Source organism: Cotesia glomerata, linkage group LG9, assembly GCF_020080835.1.
Source record: "Cotesia glomerata isolate CgM1 linkage group LG9, MPM_Cglom_v2.3, whole genome shotgun sequence".
Taxonomy (NCBI): Eukaryota; Metazoa; Arthropoda; class Insecta; order Hymenoptera; family Braconidae; genus Cotesia; species Cotesia glomerata.
In genome coordinates this window covers 13,002,597-13,028,512 of record NC_058166.1, presented here as the reverse complement: position 1 = coordinate 13,028,512, position 25,916 = coordinate 13,002,597, and the positions used below count along the sequence as shown (strand labels likewise).

At 26.7% G+C, this 25,916-nt stretch overlaps 3 protein-coding genes across 3 annotated transcripts in view; 1 reads left to right on the top strand and 2 right to left on the bottom strand.

Moving 5' to 3' along the window:
• The window catches only part of LOC123271246 (neutral ceramidase), a 68,049-nt gene that overhangs the window by 5,482 nt on the left and 36,651 nt on the right, over window positions 1-25,916 (top strand). Inside the window, exons 5-8 of the mRNA XM_044737515.1 lie at window positions 4,857-5,033; window positions 6,721-6,848; window positions 6,978-7,176; window positions 11,289-11,495. Coding sequence (XP_044593450.1) covers window positions 4,857-5,033; window positions 6,721-6,848; window positions 6,978-7,176; window positions 11,289-11,495 — 711 coding nt within the window. The remainder of the gene's footprint in view (window positions 1-4,856; window positions 5,034-6,720; window positions 6,849-6,977; window positions 7,177-11,288; window positions 11,496-25,916) is intronic.
• Window positions 14,546-16,534, bottom strand: LOC123271265 (adult-specific cuticular protein ACP-20-like). Its single transcript, XM_044737543.1, has 3 exons — window positions 16,387-16,534; window positions 16,021-16,275; window positions 14,546-14,982 (listed from the first exon to the last, which is right to left on the bottom strand). Exons 1-3 carry the CDS (start codon window positions 16,393-16,395, stop codon window positions 14,716-14,718), a joined length of 531 nt encoding a protein of 176 aa, XP_044593478.1. The 5' UTR covers window positions 16,396-16,534; the 3' UTR covers window positions 14,546-14,715.
• Window positions 23,697-25,755, bottom strand: LOC123271267 (cuticle protein 19-like). Its single transcript, XM_044737545.1, has 3 exons — window positions 25,233-25,755; window positions 24,144-24,317; window positions 23,697-24,002 (listed from the first exon to the last, which is right to left on the bottom strand). Exons 1-3 carry the CDS (start codon window positions 25,245-25,247, stop codon window positions 23,718-23,720), a joined length of 474 nt encoding a protein of 157 aa, XP_044593480.1. The 5' UTR covers window positions 25,248-25,755; the 3' UTR covers window positions 23,697-23,717.

The window sequence follows — 25,916 nt, the reverse complement described above, 5'->3', positions numbered from 1 at the left end:
AAATGGTAGTTATTTTTTTTTTTTGGCGTAGGTTGCGCTAGTTTTTATTTTATTTTTATGATATTTTAATATTACACGCTTCGATAACGAAAGTGTAGGATGCGAATTACTGTCGAAAAGCCGTCAGCCTTGCACTCACTTTAAATTGTTCCTGCCATTCATGCAAAGTAATCACTTTTTTAACCTCAGCTCAGCAAAAAATTTATAGAGAGTAAATTTAAATAATATTTCTATTATGAATATTTTTGATCGACCTTGGGGAACTTTTTTAACCTTTGTCCATTTCAATTGCGTAAAATTTTCAAACTTTTTTTTTTTTTTTAATTATTTTAATTCACAGTGAATTTATGATAGTATTATTGAAAATTTTTTTACATAAATTTTTTAATTATTTTTAAAAGGTTTAAAGTTAGCCAAAATTTTTTTGTGACTGAAACTATTGATAAAATGTGTCTACAAAAATCTAGCTATTCCTAGCATTGTTCTCCGTATTTCATACGTAATAACTATTACACACATTTTTAAATATAATAATTTTTTTGATCGATTCAAAAAAAAAATTTTTTTGTCAATAAAAATCTGATATTTTTCAATTATCCGATTTTTGAGAAATTTGAAGAAAAAAAATATACTATTGTTAAAAAAAAATTCAAATACGATTCTTAATGTGACGAAACGTTGGAATTTTTTATTTTTAGGCGCTACATGGAAAATAGAAAAATGGAAAAATTACATTATATATTGTAACGTGGCGCTTCATATAAAAAACTGGAAAAATGACAGATTGTAATTATTACAGATTTTATAAGAATTACATTGTAAAATGTAAATAGTACATTGAAAGCTCTGAAAATTAACATTAAAAGTTTGAATTTATAGCCTGAACTTGAAACTCGACTTGATAGTAGAGATATTATATAAACTCTTACTACAAACGATGTTAATACATATGTAAGTAATTGTAGAAGAGTTTTGCATCTGTATAGACCTGTATACTAGAAAAATAAATTGCACGCCTCATAGCGCGAAGCGCGTGAGGTTGTGCTTTATACTCGACTCGTCAAGGTCAAGCAATTTTGTGATCTTTAAATGTCTCTATCACAACCATATTACACTTATACAATAATATAAGTAGATGTACACGGAGAAAACACTTAAATTAAACCATATTTTACTTTCTAAAATCATTTCATGTAGCTATTTTGAAAGAAAAAAACGTTTTGAAAAAAATTTTACGTGGACGTCCGGATGTCACCCCATTTTGGATGTACCAATGATTACTCCCGAACAAATTGATTTTTCAAGACCGGACCTTTTTTATTAGTTTACGAATGCGATGAACTGGGTCCGTATTTCGTATCAGTAGCCTAGTTTACGTATTTTTTTTTTAAATTGAAATTTTATTAAAATTTATTACGGTATAACCGTACAAAGACAAACGAATTTTTCTTATTTGTCACGTGAAAACTATGGCGCCACTTGATAAAGCTAGATTTTTTTAGACTGCGTGCGCATATAACAAGAAAAAAGGGCGCTGATATTTAAAAAAAAAAAATACTCTGTAAGAAATTACTTAATTATAATTTTCTTTTTTTTTATCAGTTACACAATTTATTTTTTCTTAAAAAATGAATGAGCGTTATGAGGCGTGCACTTTTGGATTTTCCAAACTTTTTTATTTTTTTTAGTAAAAATGTCAATACTCTAAAAAATTAAATCACACGCAAAAAAGAAAAAAAAATTACATTATAAATTAATTACATTACATTACATTAAATTACATCATAAATAGTAGTAAGTGACGCTTCAAATTAAAAAGACTAGAGAAGTTTCGATTAAAAATAACATTTTTAAAATTTATTAAACTTTGAATATTAATTTTCACAGCTTTAAATGTCATATTTACATTTTACAATGTAATGTCTACGAAATCTGTGAAAATAACAATCTGAAATTGTAATTTTTCCAGTGTAATTTTTTTTTATAAAGCGCTACGTTGCATTACATAATGTAATTTTTCCCTTTTTCTTCTTTCCGTGTATCAATTTAACAATTAAAACATTATTATATAAGTGTAAAGACAACTTCAATATATCGATTTTAAAAAAATAAAAATTGATTCTAAAATTACTTACATCATTTGTAGTAAGTGTAAATTTATGTTTAAAATGATATCTTTATCATCAAGTCGGGATTTCAGGTTTACTCAGCTTAAAAAAATTAATCAATTTTAAAACAATAATTTGCATACTGTGTTTCCTTTTTATAATTATTTAGATGATAATAATTTCAAAAATTAATTTGCAAAAGTTCAAACCCTTAGAAGGAAAACTCTGAATGAAAAAAAAATATTTAAAAGTTTATTGTGTCGTATATATTCTTCCGGATCAAAGAGTCACGTTTTAATAACGTTGGGTTAGTGACTATTTTATTTTTATAGTAAAGTCTTTTTGTAAAGCGCTCATATCCTATATCTTGTATGCGAAATTTTTCACTACATCAAAGTAACTTTTCCTTAAAAAGCTCAATACCATGTGTCGCTCTATTAAACGTCATTCATTTTATCTATTCGTTGAAACCTTCTGCATAGCGGATATCAAAATCCAAATCCTTGAAACTGTAAAAACTAATGAATAGAAAAATGTATTTTTTCGTGTTTTCAAATCGAACAATAAGTGTGGATAAAAATGAATTCGAATGCATATTGTTCGATGCGTAAAAGTTGAGATGAAAAGTTCTGTAAAAATAACAACAATGCATTTAAAAAAAACGCCATTCGGCCACACCCGAAATGGAAAGTAGTTTTTACTGAATGAAATTCTTGATAGAATGACGTATATAAGTCGGTTGTACTACACATTGCCTAAAAATGGTTCAATTGCACTCTTAAATTTGAAAAAATAACTAAAAATGGTCAAAATGTCAATGTTCTAAATGTCAAATTGAAGGCGATTTCATGAGCTTTCACATGAATTTATCAAAAATTAGCAATCTCTTTTCATACATCAATGAAGTCACCGAAAACATGATTTTTACTATTTTGATAATTTTAAGGAGCTACCATTTCTAAACTTATTGACGAATCTCGCTCATTTTAAGGCTCATGCAAGCTAATTGTCCAAGGAATCTATATACTAAATTTCGTTAGGTTCTGTTAAGAATTCTCGATAGAATAACATTCATAAGTCGGTTGTACTACACATTGCCTGAAAATGGTTCAGTTGCACTCTTAACTTTGATAAAATAACTAAAAATGGTCAAAATGTCAATGTCATATACGTCAAATTAAAGGTAATTTTATGAGCTATCTCATGAATTTTTCAAAAATTAGCTATCTCTGTTCAATCAAAAGTTGTACATCAATGAAGTGACCAAAAACGTGATTTTCACTATTTTGAAAATTTTAAATGGCCGCCATTTCTAAACTAATTGATCGATTTTGCTCATCTTCGAACTCGTTCAAGGTCATTACCCAAAGAATATGTGTACCGAGTTTCATCTAAATCCGTTGATAATTGTAGACGCTATCGTGTACACAAGCCGCGTTCTATACATAAATATATAAACTTTTGAACCAATGCTAATTTTGAGCTTTACTCGACTACTTAAGAGATAAAATGACAAAATTCCATGTGAATTGCGACACAAGGACCAATGCAATAGATAGATTTCTACGAAATCTACCTAAAAGGAACTATAATTTGCAAAAAATGTCTAGTCCATTGTCTAGTTTCAATAGAAATTTTCAATGTAAATACTGATGTACCCAACATGTATTTCAATGCAACTGCAGTCATGCATTTGTTAAATGTTTTTTGTTACTACATACAACAATTAAATTTATGCATCAATAAAAAATTACACTGCCAGTTAACTGCTAGATAAATATACTTCATTCAACGAAATAAATATTTCGTTTTAGTTTAGTGAGTTAATTCTTTTAATTGCACGAGTTATGATGCGAAGCATAAGAGAGTGCTTTACGATCGAAGAATTTTTTTTGCCTCATTTCGGCAACTATTTTTTCTGCTATTTACCATTATACTCTTGTTAGTTAATAGAATACAAATATTTTGCATACTACTGTGAAGATAATTTAATGGAGATTAATTCCGTACTTTTAGAAAATTGATTTAGTGTAATAAAAACGGAAAAAAACGTCTAAATAGTTTAAAAAATTTCCCCGTCTGTCAAGTATGAAACACTGTCACTTGCGAAAAGATCCATTAATTGAGTTAAACTTTTTTTTTTAATTCTTTGAAAGAATTGTAGGTTCCCTATCGCGAATGGCTATGTAACTTAGTGTCGTTTAAATGCAATTGATAAAATAAACAATTCAAAAGACTTTATATATTTTATGTAAATTTATCTTACTAGATGTACCTGCACAATAGCTTATAATACACTGATAGAAGGATTTGTTTATAGTTAAAAATATTTGTTAATATTTAACAAATCATTTATTAGAGACAACTTTTTAGTCCTTAACAAATATTTCTTAGTATTTAAAAAGATTTATTAATATTTAACAAATGAATATCAGATTTATTAAATACAAACAAATCATTTTAAATACTAAGAAATATTTGTTTAATACTAAAAAGTTGTTTCTAATAAATGATTTGTTAACTATTAACAAATATTTTTTAATACAAATAAATCCTTCTATCAGTGTAGCTGTTTTATATTTTTTTTTTCACATTTTTTATATTATTATTTCATATTTAACTGAGCATTATGAGTCGTACACTTTTGGATTTTCTAAACTTTTTTTAAAATTGAACACTTCAATAAAACTGATATTTTAAATAAATATTGAATTTTTTATATTCTAATCATGTTTTATACTTTTCCAGGTAATCCGTAAACTGCAAGAAAAGTACGGCGATTTGTATTCTGAAAAGAACGTGATGATAAGCGCAACACACACTCATTCAAGTCCGGGCGGATACAACTTGTACATGCTCTTTGATCTCACGACATTTGGATTTATCAAGCAAAGCTTTAATGCTCTAGTCAATGGAATTTTTGTGGTAAAATTCTTTTGAATAGTTTTATCTAATTACGAATCTCATTATACTTGTGAAATTTTCATTATTTAAAGATTAACTTTTCAAAATTATTGTTTTTTATTTATCGACACTATTGTGAATTTTAATCTAAAATAATGACTCTTATGCAAACTACTTGTTACTCCATTAAATCAAAATTATTATTTGAGAATTGAGTATTGTTTATAAATATTTTTTTTTTTTAAGTAATAAGTAGTTTTCATAAAAATACTTATTTTTAGATTAAAATTTACTAAGCATAATTAGAAAAAAAAAAAAATTTTTTTTAATTGCATGTTTTATTACACTTGTGAAAGTCTAATTTAAAGATTAACTTTAGAAAATTAAAAAAAATTATTTTTGTTTTCTATAACTGCTTTACAGTAAATTTCAATTTAAAAATAATTAAGCTAAAAATTTTATTCAAAAACAATATTAAATTTTGAATTAATAATTTATGATCAAAAAACCGAACAAAAACAGTTTCACTGTAAAAAATCGCGCCAAGTCCACGTTCAAAAGACTATTAAGAAAAAAAATTTGTTTTTTTCTTTACAAAAATATATAAAATAAAAAAATAAAAAAATCCAAGTAACCGATATGATTGTTTATGATTTTCGGAAATTAAAAAAAATTGTGTTATAAATTTAAAAATTAAGAAAAAAAATTTTGGAACGTATTTAGTGTGCGCGGTTGCAAAATATTTTACTTTTAATGAAATTCGTAAAATCTATTTACTAGGACTTTAAAAAAATTTAAATACACAATGACGCACACCAAGTACGTTCCAAAATTTTTTTCTTAATTTTTAAATTTATAACACAATTTTTTTTAATTTCCGAAAATCATAAACAATCATATCGGTTACTTGGATTTTTTATTTTTATTTTATATATATTTTTGTAAAGAAAAAAACAAATTTTTTTTCTTAATAGTCTTTTGAACGTGGACTTGGCGCGATTTTTTACAGTGAAACTGTTTTTGTTCGGATTTTAGTATTTTTTGTAATTATAATAAAAATTTACAATTGGTACCAACTTAAATCTCGCGTTGGCAGCATTTTTTATAGCAAACTATCCCCTTGAAACTACAGTTTATGTAAAAATAATTCTAGCGCACCCTGGCGGGTGTAGATGCAAGCTGTGAAATATCTTTTTTAACTGTAGTTTCCCATCTAATGAAGGATTACCATGAATTCTCGAATTATTTAGTCTGTGGCAGATCACTTTGCCCATTGAAAAAAAGTCAGGATCGAAATTTTTGCGTTGCTATAGTTTGTGCTGATTAAATTTAGTAATTTCAAGTAGATTAATTGTTGTAAGTGAATATAACTAATTAATAACAGTCAAATAAAGTATGAATTACTGTTATAATATACAATTTAGGAAAAAAAAGTACCGTAGAATTAAATAAAATTTTGCAACCTCAAAATACCGTTCTGCTTACAGTAAACATAGTCGGGAGTCTGGCGCTCCGTTTACAGCAGATTTGATGAACGGAACTTGGCGCCAGATTCTACCGAATCTGTGGATTTTTAATATTGAGTTGCAGGAATAAAATTTTTTAATAATTATAAAATATACTCTTTTTTTTTTTTCAATTTTTATTGATTATTTTGAATTTTTTTAATTAATGAGAATAACAATAATTAACTGATATTTATTTTCAGAGTATTGTACGAGCTCACGATTCCGTAGTACCAGGAAAGTTATTTGTCGGTCATGGTGAAGTATTAGACGCAAATATAAACCGCAGCCCAATGGCATATTTGAACAACCCCCAGTTCGAGCGAGACAAGTAAATTAATTAATCTTATCGATTAGACAATTACACAAACTATTTGCAACTAAAAAAAAAAAAATAACAAATACGGGTAAATCTAATTACTTTGTTTTTCTATTCATCTAATTATTTTCTTTTATTCAGATACAATTACGATGTCGATAAAAGCATGACCCAATTGCAATTTATTGCAGCTGACGGTCATCCTATGGGTGTTATCAATTGGTTTGCAGTCCATCCTACTAGTATGAATAACACTAATCGACTTGTTTCAAGTGATAATGTCGGCTATGCTGCTGTATTGTTTGAGAAATATATAAACAAAGATGCTCCTATTGGGAAGGTACTATCTGGTTTTTAAATTATATATTACAAATATTTTTTCTTAATTTTCAAGTAATTAATAATCAAGATTTTAATAAATTAAAAACATGTACCTGTACTGAGATATTTTGTTACAAAAGCTCTAGTTGAATCATTTTATTCAAAGAAAGCAATTTTTAACAAAATTAATCAATTTTGTTGATGATAATTTATTCTTAATTTCAATGAATAATTTTTTTTTTTTAATTTAAAGAAGTGCATTTATTACAATGCAGAAATAATGATAATTGTGAGAATTCAAAATTAATTTAAAAAATTATTATAGATTGATATTTTGATAGAAGAACTAATGTGATCGAGGAAAATTTATCTTGAAGCAAGAAAATTATTATGAAGAAAACTGATTATTTTGCTTCAAAAATTTCTTCTTTTGGTTTCTAAATTCTTAGATTAAAATCTTTATGTAAAAAAAAGCCTGTTTAAAAAATCCCTCATTAGGAAAAAATGAACTAAAATATAAAATTCTCTATATTTAAAATTTTTCAGAAACAAAAATTCTATATTTTACTCGAAATAATAATAATAAAAAAGTTAGAAATAATAATATAAAAAAGAAATTTTATTCAAAATAATTTATTAAGGTTACTGTCGTGGTTAAGACATACCGTCAGAAAATTCTAAATTTTTGTATACTTATCAAGGTCATGATGACACAATTACTCTAAAAATTTGAAGCCGATTGACCACCTATCACCCGAGATGAATTCAATTAAAAATTGGATATTTAACATTGATTGCATACGTTCTCTGCAGTTCTGTATCAGTTTCTTAGTTATAAAAAAAAAAAAAACTGTCAGGAACTTTAAAAAACTGATAGTCTTTTAATGTATTTGTTGTGAGTTTAAAAAAAATTTTTGACCGTCTAATTATTTATAAATAACGGATTAAAGTTCACCAATTTATGAAAAAGTATATATCTACGGAGTTGAACAGAAACAATTATCCACAGATTCGGTAGAATCTGGCGCCAAGTTCCGTTCAAATCCGTTGTCAACGGAGCGCCAGACTACCAACTGTGTTTACTGTAAGCAGAACGGTATTTTGAGGTTGCAAAATTTTATTCAATTCTACGGTACTTTTTTTCCGAAATTGTATATTATAACAGTAATTCATACTTTATTTTACTGTTATTAATTAATTATATTCACTTATAACAATTAATCTACTTGAAATTACTAAATTTAATCAGCACAAACTATAGCAACGCAAATTTTCGATCCTGACTTTTTTTCGATGGGCAAAGTGATCTGCCACAGACTAAATAATTCGAGAATTCATAGTAATCCTTCATTAGATGGGAAACTACAGTTAAAAAAAAGATATTTCACAGCTTGCATCTACACCCGCCAGGGTGCACTGGAATTATTTTTACATAAACTGTAGCTTCAAGAGGATAGTTTGCTATAAAAAATGCAGCCAACGCGAGATTTAAGTTGGTACCAATTGTAAATTTTTATTATAATTACAAAAAAATACTAAAATCTGAACAAAAACAGTTTCACTGTAAAAAAATCGCGCCAAGTCCACGTTCATAAGACTAAGGTAAAAGACCCAATACCGGAACGACGAAGGGTACATGACTGGTTTTTATTACTTAGAAAATATTCAAATGGTTCATTAGTAAGAATAATTCATCCAATCATATAGAATAAATATGTAGTTATACGAAAATAATTAAATTTATCAATTTTGTCGAATTTAATACTAAAAAAAACATGATTTTTGAAAAAGTCTAAAAGACCCAGTATCGGAACACCTTAAATGCCTAGTCCCAATACCGGAACGATAAATAAAACTAATTTTTTTAATCTAAAGAGTCTGCTTTTCGTAAGCTGAATAATTATATAATTAATTAACAAATCATAATACTTTATGTGAATTTTTCTGAATTTATAAAACTAATTTATAAAATGTTATCTTCGACTTAACTTTCGGCATCCTACTACTACCTATAAAAAATTAAGCAGTTAATTCAGAATTCAAATGACATGTATGCATAGTGAAACTAACAATAATTATTTAATATTAAAAAATCAAATAAATTTTTACTAAAAATCAAAAAAAAAAAAATAAACGATTCGTGGTTATACTTGACGACACTTATGTAAAAAAGAAAATTTCAAAACAGAAATTTGCTTTTGTTCTTCAGTTAAAATTTACGAATATTTGAAGCAATTTTTATAATAAAATTACTTTCTGTATTAAATGTTATTTCACAAAAACTTTTGTTGTTGTGCTTGATGTAAACAATCAACACAGTATATCGTGAATGTCAATAAATAATATCAATATGGCTGACTGTTCCGATACTGGGTATTAGCTCATTTCGGGTGTACCAATAGACGAACAGTAAATTTTAAATAACAATAGGTTTTTTTTTTGTATTATTAATTAATTGGATCGAATTCTTAGTATTTGTATTAATACATAAAAAAAAAATTTTAGTGAAAAGTATTTCCGTTAGGTTTCTATGAGCTTAAGATCATCAAGTGATTTCTTAGCAAAACCATTAAGAGACCTTGATAAGTCAGAAATCTAAGACTATTGACATCATTAACATTTTTTTTTCAATATTTCCAATATAATTTAAAGTTTCATTCATATTTTATTATGTAAAAAAAAGATTGAGGTTTCTAATAAAGAAAAGTTTGTTTAATTTGATTGAGTACGAGATAAAATATAAAATAATAATTGTCAAATCGTTCCGGTATTGGGTCTCGTTCCGGTATTGGGTCTTTTACCTTATTAAGAAAAAAAAATTTGTTTTTTTCTTTACAAAAAGATATAAAATAAAAAAATTAAAAAATCCAAGTAACCGATATGATTGTTTATGATTTTCGGAAATTAAAAAAAATTTGTTGTAAATTTAAAAATTAAAAAAAAAGTTTTGGAACGTACTTGGTGTGCGTCATTGTGTATTTCAATTTTTTTAAAGTCCTAGTAAATAGATTTTACGAATTTCATTAAAAGTAAAATATTTTGCAACCGCGCACACTAAATACGTTACAAATTTTTTTTTTTAATTTTTAAATTTACGACAAAATTTTTTTTAATTTCCGAAAATCATAAACAATCATATCGGTTACTTGGATTTTTTAATTTTTTTATTTTATATCTTTTTGTAAAGAAAAAAACAAATTTTTTTTTCTTAATAGTCTTATGAACGTGGACGGCGCGATTTTTTTTTACAGTGAAACTGTTTTTGTTCAGATATGGGTTACGTCTCCACGGGTATAGTCTTGCGTAAAAATTATGGATTACTTAGCTACAAGCTCATATACTTTTGCGGCGCGTATAATCTCTAATTTTTTAACAATATTGGACCATGACAACTACTTTAATAATTCAAATTCATTATTTTTGTGATTTAAATAAAGAACACTCATGAATTTAGCAAAATATAAAGCTTTTATTTCTGAGAAATCAATTGGTGAGGGATTTTTTAAGACGGTTTTTTTTTAAGATGTAAAGAAGACATTTTAAGATATAAAGAAATTCTATGAAGAGATTAGATGTGTTACATAATTTCTATAATTCTGTTTTAACTAATAGTTTTTGGAAGTGTAATCACATAAAGCTAAAATAAGCAATCTTTTTTTAATGAAAATGAATATTAGCTTCAATAAATTTTGAAAAATTTTTAAAACTTTTTTTCCATACAGAAAGTTTCAGAAATCTGATAATTTATTATTAAACAGCAAATTTTTAACTTAACGGTATAATCTTAAATAAATTTTTCTGTTTAGTTTTATACAAGAAGAATGAATTATTAACAAGGATATAAATATATTTCGCTTATTGTTTGAAAACAGCAAAGTTATTTGTAGTAGAAAATTCTTCTTGAAAATTTTCGCTTTTCATACGAATCAAATTTAAATAATTCAAACCGAAAGTGAAATTTTAAAGATAACATTTTCATGATTCAAATAGTTTTTTTCATCATCAAAATTTGTTCTGAATGAAATTCTCTTATTTTTACCTTTACGGTGTACTTTTACAAACAGCCTAATCTAAAATAATGACATGATATTTAAATGCATTGTATTAAAAAAATATGTGTATATATTTTAGGGTGACTTTGTAGCAGCTTTTGCGTCGAGTAACCTGGGAGATGTTTCCCCCAACACCCGAGGTCCCAAGTGCGAGTTTTCAGGTGATGAGTGCTCCTCTTCGTACACTTGTCCCGGGAAGAGTGAAATGTGTTTCGCATCCGGTCCCGGGAAAAATATGTTTGAGAGTACGAGTATTATTGCGCACAAACTTTTCGACGGATCAATGGTAAGTCTATTCATTTTTAATTTTATATTTTATCTATATAATTGAGAGAATGAGGAAAATTTTGTTTCCAGCGTCTTGTATGATAAAATAAGTTTTTGTAACACCAACCGCGAAACTTAGATTTTCGAGCTATAGTTAATAGGAGGGGTAAAATGATGGATATCTGGCCATCTATAGTTGAGTCAACTTTTCACGCACACGTAAGGATAAGTGATATCTCTCTCTTTATCTGTCTCTACATTTCCGCATGGATGCTAAAAAGTACTAAAGGATATTTAGTTTCGTTTATTTCCTACAATCCACCGCCAGGGAGAGTATAAATCGAAAAAAAAAAATCTTGGCGACAAGTCGATTCTTGTAAACAATTTTACTAATATTTTAGTTTGTCATTTATTTACGTGTGACAGTTCATAAATGAATAAAATTTTATTTGCATCCTCTCAAATCCGAGTTTCGCCGTTGCTATTACAAAAAATTTTGTTCGATACAAATCCGCAAAAGTTGGCATTTTGGTAATAAACTTGAAGTGATGACACTCGTCTGAGATTATCCGGAGACACGACAGTGTCTCGCGCCGAGTACATGTCCAACATATGGCGAGAGACACTGTGTCTCTATTCTCTAATCATATGTCAACATAACCTCCTCATATATTTAGCTCTATATTTTTCTATTATTGCTAAGAGAATAACACTTTAGACCATTGTTAATAAGTTTCTTTTAACGAATTATGCATATATTACAAAAAATTATTGGGTTTTAACAATTATTTAATTTATCTCAAGTTTGAAAATTTTTGCTTGCGCCTGTTTTCGATTCTACGAGAGATTTTACAAATTTAGGGCGAATATTGTTATTTCGAAGTTGGCACTACTTATTAACCTGTTATTCTACCATCAGTAGTTAGTATACTAAATATACTAAACTTAGCGCTCATAAGTAGTTGGTATTTAGTTTAGAATTTCGACATACGACAGTAGGTAGAGCCGCAAAACCATTACCACTGTATTTTAAAAATCTTAACTGTAGTGATAGTTTATATGTAAGGTAAAGGACCCAGTAGTTGAGCTAATAAAATATATATGGAAATATCAAAAGAATTGTAACATATTTTGTTTTGTTTAATATTCAAAATAATACTATCAATATATAATATGTTCATTTAAAAATGAGAAATATTTGTATTTAATTTTTTTAATTACATTTTTTATGAATGACAAAGCAAATTTTCAATTATAAATAAAAAAAACTCAATTCAAGACGTTCAATAATTTTCAACTACACAAATTTTTAGCTATAAAACTCATTAAATTTGCAGTAATTAATAAAAACCATAATGCTGATCACTCGTTTATAAACCTATTAGAGATGAGAGTGCTGTTAAAATTATACGGCCCCAGCTTGTTCAAGTTTTGGGTACCACTTTGAAAATCTGGAGGTATAGTTAGACGCTAAAATTTAATATAAAAATCATAGCTTATGTCTTTGCAAAAAATACGTATTTTTTAGAAAAGACTATTCATTAGGTGGTACAATGTTTTTTACTTAAAATGATGATATACCGGTTTTTTTTACTGATTGTTCGGTTTACGGTTTAGTATACGGTTAAGGTATACCTTTTTCATGAAAAAAAAATAGCATCTATCGGCTAACTAAAATATAATTGTTCTGATATATAATTGAAAAAACTTACAGAAATGAATTATTGTATCATTAAATAATTATAACATGCGCATATTACTTATGATAAATATACGGATTTTGTATTTCAACAATTCCAAAAGTCTGTTCAAGTACTAGTCCTATTTTTATGAGTGTTCAAGTACTGGGTACTTTACCTTACGATACAAATCATATTATCAATAGAAGCTATTAAAAAATTCAAAAACAATACAAAGATATCACATTGGTCAGTCACGCTAGTCATTCAAAGTAAAAGTATTGTAATAATTTCGTTTGTTTCTAAATTATTACAAAAATTCATGAATAAAAAATTATCTGAATTATTTAAGGGGTACATATTTGGAATTTAAAAATTTTGATAAAATATGTGATTATGTCACTTAATATATTCTTGACAAAAAAAAGAGATATCCTACAAAAAACAGTTTCACTGTAAACCGTCGCGCCGAGTACACGTTCAACTATTGTTACAAACTATAATGATTTGATTTTTACAAAAATTATTAAATCAAAAAAAAAAAAACCAAGTACAAAAATTTTTTAGATTAAAAAGCGCCAAAGACAGTAAATATTAAGGAAAAAAATTTAATGTACTTGGTGTGCATCATTCGAATACTTTGATTACCCACAGTTTTTCAAATTGATATTAGTAGTGTGAATTATAATGCACACCAAGTACATTAAATTTTTTTCCTTAATATTTACTGTCTTTGGCGCTTTTTTAATCTAAAAAATTTTTTGTACTTGGTTTTTTTTTTTTTTTTGATTTAATAGTTTTTTGTAAAAATCAAATCATTATAGTTTGTAACAATAGTTGAACGTGTACTCGGCGCGACGGTTTACAGTGAAACTGTTTTTTGTAGGATAAATACATTCTCAACAAAACCTCGTACGTTTTATCTGGTCTCGCTTCGCTCGACCGATAACAACGTACTTGGTTTTGTTGAGAATGCACTCATAATCTCAGCCTCGTGACGTCACTTCAAGCTTACCAAAATACCTACCTTTGCGCATACGTATCGAAAATAACTATTTTAAAACTATGTAAAAATTATTTTTTTGGTTCAAAAATTTTTCTCTTGATTTCAACCAATTTTTTTTTTCAGTGTAGAAACTGCAATTTTCTAGTCTTTAAAAAAAATTTTTTTTTATTCAGTCGATAATAATGATACTTCAACGTGAATTTAAATTATTTTCATTGTTATGGTTATTTTTTAACGCAGAATTTAAAACTGTTAAGTACTTTTAGGTGTCAGCCATCGATTATATGAAAAGTTTTTTTTTACTTGCGCTTACTACATATAATTTATAAGCAGATGTAAATAAAAATAAAAAATTAAGGAATTAGGTAAGAAATAAAGTAATTGTTTATTTAAGTAAAATAATTTATTCAGTGATAACTTTAATTGATATAAATTTAAAAGTGAGAGTATTCTTTAATAATTGGATGAACACATCTGGGCCAGTCGAAATTATGCAGACGAGCTGATGTAATTATTTTACTTAATCAAGTTAATTAAATTTAATTTAATGTATCCTAGTATCCGTGGTGAGCATACGCGGGGGCTACGTATTTCACTACGGGAACTGGGGCAGGGTGGACAGCGTGTCCGATCTTTTTTACTACTGCGTTGAATCCATTGTGAGGATCCGCGGTGTACTCGACAACGCGGATGGTGCCGTCGGGTTCATTCAGGCGGTATGACCCTTTAACTACATCACCCTCACGCACTTCTTCTTGGCTTTTTACGTCACCGGTGTGGGGGTCGTTTACTCCGTAGTTGAAAGCGTACTTCGCTGGTGCCTGTTTTATCAACAAGATAATTATATTTTACTTTTATTTCAACATTTTTTATTTTTTAATTAATAACAGAATTTAGATTGATTTTTGATATTGTTTAATTAATTTATCAATCTTTCGTAAATGTATAATTATTAATTGTACGTGATGAAATTTTTGTTATTTTACGGACTATATTAAAACGATTTTAAAAATTATTTTAATTTGTAGTAAAATTTTCTAATGGAAAAACAAATATTAAAAAAAGTTTACGTGAAAAATTATGAGTTATTTATAATTTTCAGTATCAGAAATTCCTTTAAATATTTGATAAAAAATTATTTAAAAAATCTATTATTTAAAACAATGTTTTATGTAAGCTAATTAATTGTTTTCAGAGATATTTTCTAGCTTAAAAATTGAGACTTATTAAAAAATAAACTTAATATTTTATTTAAATAAAATTTTGATGTTTCACTTTTTTAAATTTAACAAAATTAAAAAAACTTTAAATATTAATTGAAATGAATTGATAGTTGACAAAAAAAATTTTGGTACTCAAAAATTTTTTTCTGATTATTATCATTATTATTCAAATTGAAAAAATTAGGTCTTGAAAATAATTAACTGAAAAAGAATCAGGTGAAAATACCAAATTATAAATTTCACTTCATTCTTTTTTATTTAATTATTATTATTATTATTATTATTATTATTATTATTATTATTATTATTATATGGCAAAAAATTCTTGAATTAAAAAATTTTATAATTGAACAAATACTAATTAAAAAAAAATAAAAACGTAGAATATATTTACAAAATTAAAAATTAAAAAATTGTTTTCTGTTGATCATTTCAATGTATATTCACAAAAAAATTCTTGAATTAAAAAATTTGATAATTCAACAATTGAATATTTATTAAAAAATTAATTTTGAAATTTTTTCACTTAGATTAATAAAAAATAAAAGTTATAAATATGTTTTGAATTATATAAATAAAAATATTAATCAAAAAGGACTGACAGTAAAAAATGAAATAGCAGAACTAGAAACTCACATAAGTATCATGATGGTTCAATCCATGATCATAAACATTGTGTCCCTCGTAATCGTGTCCATCGTAACCGTGTCCATAAACTCCGTGTTGGTAGTGAGCATCAGCGACTACAGGTGCAACAAATGTCTGATAAGATCCATCGTGTCCGTGTCCAAGTCCATAGTACGATCCATATCCAACATTGGAGTTAACATAGCCGTCGTAATCCGCGTAGGAAGCCTCACTGGCAACAGCCAAAGCAGCCAAAACGAAAAGCTGCGCAATTCAAAAAAATATTAAAATTTCAAAATTTTAATTTAAATGAAAACCAAAAACTCAACAACAAAAATTAATGAATAATTACTATCATACACTTTGAACAATTACCTTAAACATTTTAAAGTTAATGTATGATCTCAGTAGCGAGAAGTAACTGTTTAGTAACTGATACTTTAGTACAAAGTTACCTGGTCTTTTATACTCCCTCAGAAAGAACTTGTAGATGGTAGTAGCAGGTAAAGTTACTCCTAGAGACACCCAATAAAATGCGTAATCTCAAGCTTACCCCCAATAAGTGTCCATCGGTTGTGTAATTCAAGGTCTCCGTCATAATCATAAGTAATTTCATTTATGTTTTTTCCCACCAAGCTAGTGCTAGTACTCATTACCGAATTAAATGTGGCAGCGGGAGTGTCCGGCTCTCGAAGGCCGGTTTGGTTACACACAACAATATCGCGCACAATAGTAAAAAAGATTTTCTGAGAGGGAGTATTTTCACTTTTAATATTTCGGCTCGAATTTAGAGCACGCAGGCGTTTTTTCACGGTCTTTTATTTAAAGTAAAAACTCCAATCCAGATGACGTAAAAGTAAAAATACATGAGCCCGGTAACGTATCGGTAATAGTAAGAGTGATGGTAAAAAAAATTCATGACAAAGCCGGTGGCCTAATGGATCAGCTGATGACGTAGACCTACTGCCACTTTTTTATAAAAATTAGTTGTAAGGATCTTGTTACGGGCGATGGGCGGTTCCAAGGTGATCATCAATGGAATGTTGATTAATCTCTGAGTCATTTAAACTCTGGTGACCAGTATCCTCAATCAATAAACACGTAAATAGAGTATGAATGCTAATTATTTATAATTATTTTTTTTACTTGGCTGAACACACTGACTTTTGCTTTAGGTCTTCTGTGTATCTATTGTGTACTTCGTGGACAGTTAATGAGTTAGTTTTCTTTTGAAATAAATTGAAAGAAAAAATTTATTTTGAGAAAAATTGGAATTGTGATAAGAAATTAATTTGTTGAAAATTTTAAGCAATTTTATTTCTTAGTTGAAGAAATTAAAATTTTTCACACAGTAACTTTCTTGTTACTAAGAAAACAATTTTAGATAAATAACTAAAATTGTTTTTTCCCAAAACTAGAAAACTTTTTCTTAACAAGAAAGTTACTGTTGGAAAAATGTTTATTTCTTTAGCTAAAATATAAAATCGTTGAAAATTTTCGTTAAATTTATTTCTTATTACAACATTGCTAATTTTTTTTTAAATACATTTTTTCTTTGTGTATGAGAAAGTGTTTTATTAAAAAATTGATGAGGCTTTTTTATTGTTATTACTTTTCCACGATAATTAATGACCTTTTTTCAATTAACATGGAAACTGTTGCCATGATAAATATTGTTATGATAATTGTTGCAAAGTAATAGGTGACTTAATTGTAATGAGAATTTAAGAATTAAAAAACGGCCATTCGGCAGTCGAAATGGAAGTATATTTCATACTTCAATAAAAATAAGTTTAAAGGAGATGGCTATCAGCTTATACAGTTCAGAGTAATGCTGAAACTTTTCGACTCGGGAGTTTAATCAATTAAAAGTTTAAAAATTTCAGTAATTTCGGGGAAAAAAACCAATGCAACGGTAAATTTCATAAAAAGATAGCAGATTTGAATGTAATTTTTATTTGACATATACAATAACATATAAAAATTAAAGCTTATTCAAAGAGCTTTCAGGTATATTTTTACAGAAATTCAATACAATGTCGCATTCAAAAGTTATTTGATAAATAAACTGTAAAAAAGTGTATTTTTAGGATTTTAAAAATTAAAAAATCCTGTAATTTTAAAACTGCATGACTGATTAAGCTCATATTTGAACTTGACCGTTGTATTTATCTGTAGCATAAATGTACTGAGTTTCGTAAAGATCTGTTGTGAATTGTAGACACCATCGTCGTGACAAGCCGCGTTCTATCCCATATATATACGTATATAAATACATATATAATGCATATACAAACTTTTGAACCATATGTATTTTATGATTCAGTTCGTCGGGTTAAATCGGAATACAGCAAAATTTTTTAAAAGTTGCGTCATGAGGACCAATGCAATACAGTAGCGCTCATAAGTATTTTCACAACATTATGCGTTAGTTTTCTTCAGCAATGTCAAAATACTTTGGTGCTACCATTTTCCTAATATTTTAAAAATTAAACTTTCTTTTGTTACGAACAAGGACCACTTTGACACTATTCAATAGATTATTCAAAAAGCTGTTAAAAAATAAATAAATGATTATTGTGTTTCATATTTATTTTTAATTAAACCATTAAATATATTTGTCAAAATACTTTTGAGCGCTACTGTAGTTAGATTTCTATATGAAATCTACTAAAAAGAGATGAATTATGCGAATCTGGTGTTATACACAGCTATAATATTGACGTTTATTCCAGTAGTGGTATCAACAATATTTACTTATGGATACTATGTAATCAGTTCAACAATATTAATTATTAATGTTAACTTTTAAAGTTTAAATGTTCGAAAAAAAAAATGTTAATTAACACTCGACGTTGCTATTTTTATCTTACAATTCTTTTTTTGATTTATAAATTAATATTTTGTTTGCAGATATGATTCAATATTCGTAAAAATTGCCCTGAGTTTAAGTCAGTGTATTTTTTTACTACATTACAAAAAATTTCTCCCTAATTGGGAAGGTAATTAATTAGTTGTGACGAAACGAAGATGAAAAACTATATAGATTTATTTATTAGTATAGATACTAATAAATAAAGATAGTTATCGTAAATAATTATTCCGGACAAACTATTGTTATATCAAATAGTCACTTTCGTAATGTGAGTGTCGCAATATATTCGAGGGCAATACTTCAGTAAGGGCAAAAAATAGGAAAAGTTTTATAATATAGGATTGTGGGACACGTCTGGTCTGATAAATATTTGTTTGGTTATTAGTACGAGAGCAGATTGTTTTCGTTGATTAGAAATCTTATGTTTGAACAATTTAATTTCGTTCGAAAGAAATGTCTTTCCTTTTAGTTTTATTTAATGCCTGTGTGCAATCGACGCAATGACAAATGACAAATGATATGATCTAGTTGAAATATTTTATTGACAACTCGGTTTGTAATGTATGTTTATTGATATTGAATGAAAGTTTTTTAATAAATTAATGCTGATTGATTATTAATATTCGTCGATGTGGAAATTGATCGATCTATATTTGAAAGAATGATAGCTTGTTTATTATTTATGATATAGAACAGTTATACAATTGTTACTGCGGATTTTTGTTAGTTTAGAAATTTGTCACGTTTTAAAGGGATTAATTTAAATTGGGTGGCCCTTTATATAAGTGACCGGAGATAGAGATACTTTTATTGTAAGATTACGGTGAAAAATAAATGTATTTTCAGGCCCTTTTAATATTAATGGTAGAATTTTAATGTATTATAATAATTTATAATAGATTTACAGTTTAACATTGTAGATCTTTATCCGATAAAAAATTTTTGAACTTTTTAAGAATAATCAAATTCAAATTTAAAAAAAAATATAAATCGATCATTTTTTTTTGTAAAAAAAAATTGATAAAGAAAATATAAAAAAAAATAATAATAAGAAAACATTAGAAAATATTAAGAGAAAAAATTTTTCTCTTAAATTTTTTATGATTAAACAACGGGCGAACGGAGCTCCTCCAAAAGTTGGTATATCGCTGACGTATATGATAACTTGATGACGGTTCATCTAAAATACAAAAACTAAAATTATTTACGTTCAATATATAAGTGGTTATTGCATCAGCTATGGAGATTAATATTTATTGATAAATAACAAAATAGCGGAGTTTGAATTTAATTTTGGTATATAATAAAAAAATTTATTGTTAAAAGTATTTTTTATTTATTATAACTTGAAGAATAATTAATGAAGACATTTGTTAATAATTAAATTCAATGAAAATAAAATTGAAGAATATTAATTGAAGTATTAAACATAAAGTTAAACGTGTTAATTACGCTTATAAATTGTTGAGAAATGATATGAATCTCGTGGAGTGTATATCATAACATCAAAACTAATTGGTATAAAAAATCATCATGTTAATGGTTCGGTAATTAATTAGTAATTTATTTTAATTAAATAAGCAATTTGTCGCGGTAATTGAATGATTATTATCAGAGCAAAATGATTGCATAATTTTAAAACAATTATCCACTACTGAAAAATTGGATAATTATTTTCTCAAAATTTCTTTTATGTTAATTAAAGACGAAATAGGCAGACAACATGATTAATTGAGCAAGTTCTTCAGAAGAGAGGCGCGAGATATTAAATTGAATTTTTAATTTCGATATATTATTAAAAATAGATCATATTAAGTGGTGAGTTGATGACACTGATTAATATCTTCATTTTTCATGAGTTAAAATAATGAAACCAAACACTTTTCTGGTGTATTATTTTTGGTTTAAGAATTTGTTAGATGAAAAATTCGATACGGCAAGAGAATGTTACGTTGAAGAACGTTCATTCAGTTTTTAATAAAATAAAATTTCTAAATTACAAAGTAAAACAGGAAAAAGAAAAAAGATCTTTGATAACTGATAAAAAAAAATTTTTAATTATAAAAAAAACAAAAAATGTGTCGTTTTAAGAACGTGTAAGAATAATTATACAAATAGTGACGTAATTTTCATTTCAAATGTTTTGCATTTTCCCTGCTCAGATGATAAATATAAAACGCATGTACTAAAACTATAAATCAATTGATTAATAACACACATAAGCGGTCTGAGACTAAATATTATTTATACACAAACGTAGACACACAAAAAGTCTCAATATTTTATTTTTTTTTATTAATTATAACTAAAAAATACCGAATAAAATAGCTATTTTAAAACAGCTACTGTTCGGAGTCATTCTAAAACTGATAAAAAAAAGGGTGTCAATACATCAAATATTTTGACAGCTAAAGTGTTTACAAAGAAGACACATACAAACAGACTAATTGACATCCATTAAATTTTTTTCAAATAAATCAAACAAAATGTTGTTTTTTAGTCATCAGATGTGTTTATGTTTTATTTTATCTTAATAATTAATTAATTATCCATCTTTATGGTCCTACCAGTGAAATAAAAATAGAGACAATTTTCGTGAAAAAATTTTCTAATATGGGCTGATATCCATATATGGCCATATTAAAAAATTTGATTATTCCATGTATAGCCTGATATGGTACTATATGCCCATACATAATTTTGCGCCCAAAATAGTATTGAAAATTCCCGACAGGTGGTGCATAATCATTGAATTATCTCTTTTGTAGAGAATTAAGTTTGAAGTCTTGAATTTAAAAATGAAAATTATTTAGTTTTAGGGCTTTCTTAAGGACCCGACTAGAAATTATATTGGGAATACTCAAGGTATACATCTGGGCCCTATTGGGTTCCAATGGGGCATGCCCAATAGGGAAATCCCAATGAGGACCCAACGAAGAACCCAATTGGGAAATCCCAATTGAAAACGAAATAAATTATTGTCAATTTCTCTAGTTGGGATTCATATGGGATCTAAATGGGAATACCCAACGTGAAAATAAAAAATTTTTGGCACTTTTTTCCAGTTGGGATTCATGTGGGACCAAAGTGGGAATGCCCAATGTGAAATTAAAAAATTTTTAGAACTTTTTTTCTAATTGGGATTTATGTGGGATCTAAATGGGAATACCCAACATGAAAATAAAAAATTTTTTGCATATTTTTTCTAGTTGGGATTCATGTGGAACCAAAGTGGGAATGCCCAATGTGAAATAACAAAATTTTTAGAAGTTTTTTCTAGTTGAGATTCATAGGAGACCAAAGTGGGAATACTTAGGGTGAAAATGGAAAACTATCAGTTTTTCAATTCATCACTTGCAAATGCATTATGTGAGCTATATTATAAGCATATATTTGCTGTAAATTAATTAAAAATACAAATTAAAATTAGCCGTTAAGTATAGAAAAGAATTAGGAAAAAAATTCATTCAACATTGTTAAATAAAAACAATAAAATTAAGTTAAGCTTTTTCAAATTTTACATAACTTTATATTTTGAAAAATTTAGTTTTACGAGATTAAAAATAAATTGTAACAAATTGGGATGAATTGGAAGAAAATTTTAATCCGAATTGAAATTTAATCCCATTACTCGGAGTTTCGGAGTGAAGTAATTAATCAATTCGCGCACGAAGTGAATCCGGAGTTTTTTTAGCAGAGTTATCCCAGATTAATTTGGGATCAATTTCAGATTAAATCCAAATACTAAGTTGTTCGACTAAAATACACTTTTATGTTGTTAAAACAAGATTCATACGTGAAATTTTTTCTTCTCACTACAAAAAAGAATTTTAATTGAAAAAAATTTTTATTATCAATATGTAAAAATTCAATTTTTGAAGAATATCCAACTTTTGAGAAGATTCACATTTGCAAAAGAATTTATGTTGTAAAAATAATTAAAATTTTTTATAATGAAATTTTTATCCATATAGGAAAATTTGGTAATTACTAACAAGTGAGGTGAACCCAAGCAAAGCTGTGTTAAATTTTTTTTTTTTCATCAAATTGAACAATTGTTTTTTAAATTGTTCGTTTTTTTATGTACTTTAAAAAAAAATCAAAAACATCAAAAAAAGATAAAATAGAAATTTTATCCAAAAACATGAAAGCCAAAATTTTTTTTAAGAATCTGTGGAAACAGTAGCGCTCAAAAGTATTTTGACAAATATATTTAATGGTTTAACTAAAAATAAATATGAAACAATAACCATTTATTTATTTTTTTAACAGCTTTTGAATAATCTACAGAATAGTGTCAAAGTGGTTCTTGTTCGTAACAAAAGAAAGTTTAATTTTTTAAATATTAGAAAAATGATGGCACCAAAGTATTTTGACATTGTTGAAAAAAACTAACGCATAATGTTGTCAAAATACTTTTGAGCGTTACTGTAGATTTCATACTAATTTTACCATATTTTTCTATACTTCTACGTGTAATAGATGCGTTTTCGAAAATTAATTTCTCAAAAACGGTGAGGTGAATTGATCTGAAATTTTGGTGGTCAATTATTAACTTATTTATCGTTCGATAAAAAAATTTCATGATTTTCTTGAAATATGCCTTATACGACCCAACTACCTTAAGTGCCTATATTACAAAATTTTTTCACGGATTGTCAAAATGAAAATTGCTCAAACTTTGATAATTTTTGATAAATAATCTTTATTTTTGTATACAATTAACATAAATTTCAGTACATGAAGATATAAATAATGAATTTTTTCTTTATCATTAAATCGAACTAATTAACAAGATTAATCTCTTGTATTAGATAATTATAATTATTAATTAATAAAGATGACGATAATAGTTGAATGGGAGCTGAATAGGAACAATGGGTTGGTATTTAGCAACAGAAGAAATGGGATGTACAGCATGTCCAATTTTCTTGACAACAGCGTTGAATCCGTTGTGATTATCAGCAGTATACTCGACAATCCTGATTGTTCCATCCGGTTCATTTATACGGTAAGATCCTTTGACAACATCACCATCCCGCACTTCCTCCTGGCTCTTTAAATCCCCCGTGTACGGATCATTCACTCCGTAATTAAAAGCGTACCGAGGATGAGCCTAGCGGGGAATCAAAGTCCTATATTAGGTCATAATTAAGAATTAAAAAATTAGTTGCGTATTATTATATATTATAATATGTTCGCTTTTGCTTAACAAAAACTCAAGCTCATAAGATATATTTAATTAGACTGCACTTACGTAGTTATCGTGTGAATCATATTCATAGCCTGAGTATCCTTCATCTGGGTATGATTCTTCTTCGTAACTATTCTCAGAGTCTTGATTGTATGAATCGTAGTCATCATAATTTTCATACTCAACTGGTGTTGCTTTACTTTTTATAATGAATATAAAAAGGATAACCATTAAGAGCTGTAATGTTAATTTTTTTTTTCAATTGTTATTAACAATAAAATAAAAATTTTTTTTTATCAATATTTTAAATTTAGCTTAATTCATCAATATTGAATTAAACAAATATATTAGTTATATTTGAAAAGTATTTGATTCTGCTGAGCAAAAAATTTTCTTTTGATTGAAGTAAAAAAATCAATTTATCCTTTTTTTAATAAAAGTTTTATAAAGAATAAGATAAGAAGTTTTAGCTTATCTGAGCGCAAACTTCTTATTCCGTCTACGCCTGTTCTTTCCGATGAATAATAGTTTTAAAAACAATATTTTTATTATAATTACTAATTATTAAAGAAATAGTAAGATTTCCTTGATCAGAAGCTAGAATTTTAAGTTTAAAAGTAGAAATTAATAATTTAATGATAAATCGTGAAAATTTTGAAACAGCCAAAAATATATTTCTGTTCAAGTAAAGTAATAAAGCTTAAATATGTTTCATCGGATATTTTTTTTTGTGAAAGAATTAATAAAATTTAATTTTGCCGACAAAAATTGAAAGAAAATTATTATTTTTTATTAAATAAAATTAATACTTCAATAAGAATTAAAAAATTGCAAAGATATTTCGTGAATTAAAAAAAATTGTTTTTGGATTCTAAAAGTAAAAAATTTTATAAATTTTTACATTTGATGTTTTTATAAGCTTCGAAATATTCAAATTAGAAAAAAGTTGTGTCTAGATGCCCAAATCCTGAATTTAAAACGCAGGAAGTTGAATTCAGTTTCTGGCCCGAGTAAAAAAAAAAATAATATCAAATTGTTAACAACACTAGTTTTAAGTTTTACTTGTAAAATTAATAAGTAATTGACAAAATTGTTTGGAAAAAAGGTAAAATTTGTTATTTTAAAAAATAAATTAAGATTTGTTTTTCTTACCTTAAGTGCGTACATGTTGATAGTGTTAATAGATCAATTAGACTGATAACTTCAGTATAGATTCCATCCATATTTCTAGGGTATTTATACTAAATGAAAATGGTCATACTAGAGTGATTATCGGTGCTTCGACATTGAAGTGTTTCTAAATTGCAAGGACACGATACGAAATTTTTTTTTTTTCTGGGAACATAAATATTTACACTTTTAATGAAACACATTATACGCAAGAGCTTGATATATCACGAGATTTAAAGTTAAGAAATATGGAATAGAAGTAAATGTTCGTTCATACAATCAGATTTCTTTTGTCTAGACTCTCTAATAGTTGTTAAATGTTCTACTCATCGTTCTTAAGAGTTTCACACTAGCGAATATTTTTTTCACATTTTTTTTTAAGAAGTCTTCTATACTTGCAATAAATCGCTCGTGAAAATGGCTCTATACTGATGCAAAAAAAAAACGTCGACAAAGCTATAATGAACAAAGGCGTTATGAATATGTAACGACTTTTTCTTCCTTATAAGTTTCATTTCTTCTTGTAAATGTATTTTTTTCTCTTTTATATTTTAAACGTCGCATTTACTTATTAATTACTGTATTTAAGTGTATTGAATTTTATTTTTCGTATTTATTATAGAAAAGTCAAGGCGAAAGGCTTTATCTCTTTCACTATTTTTATTT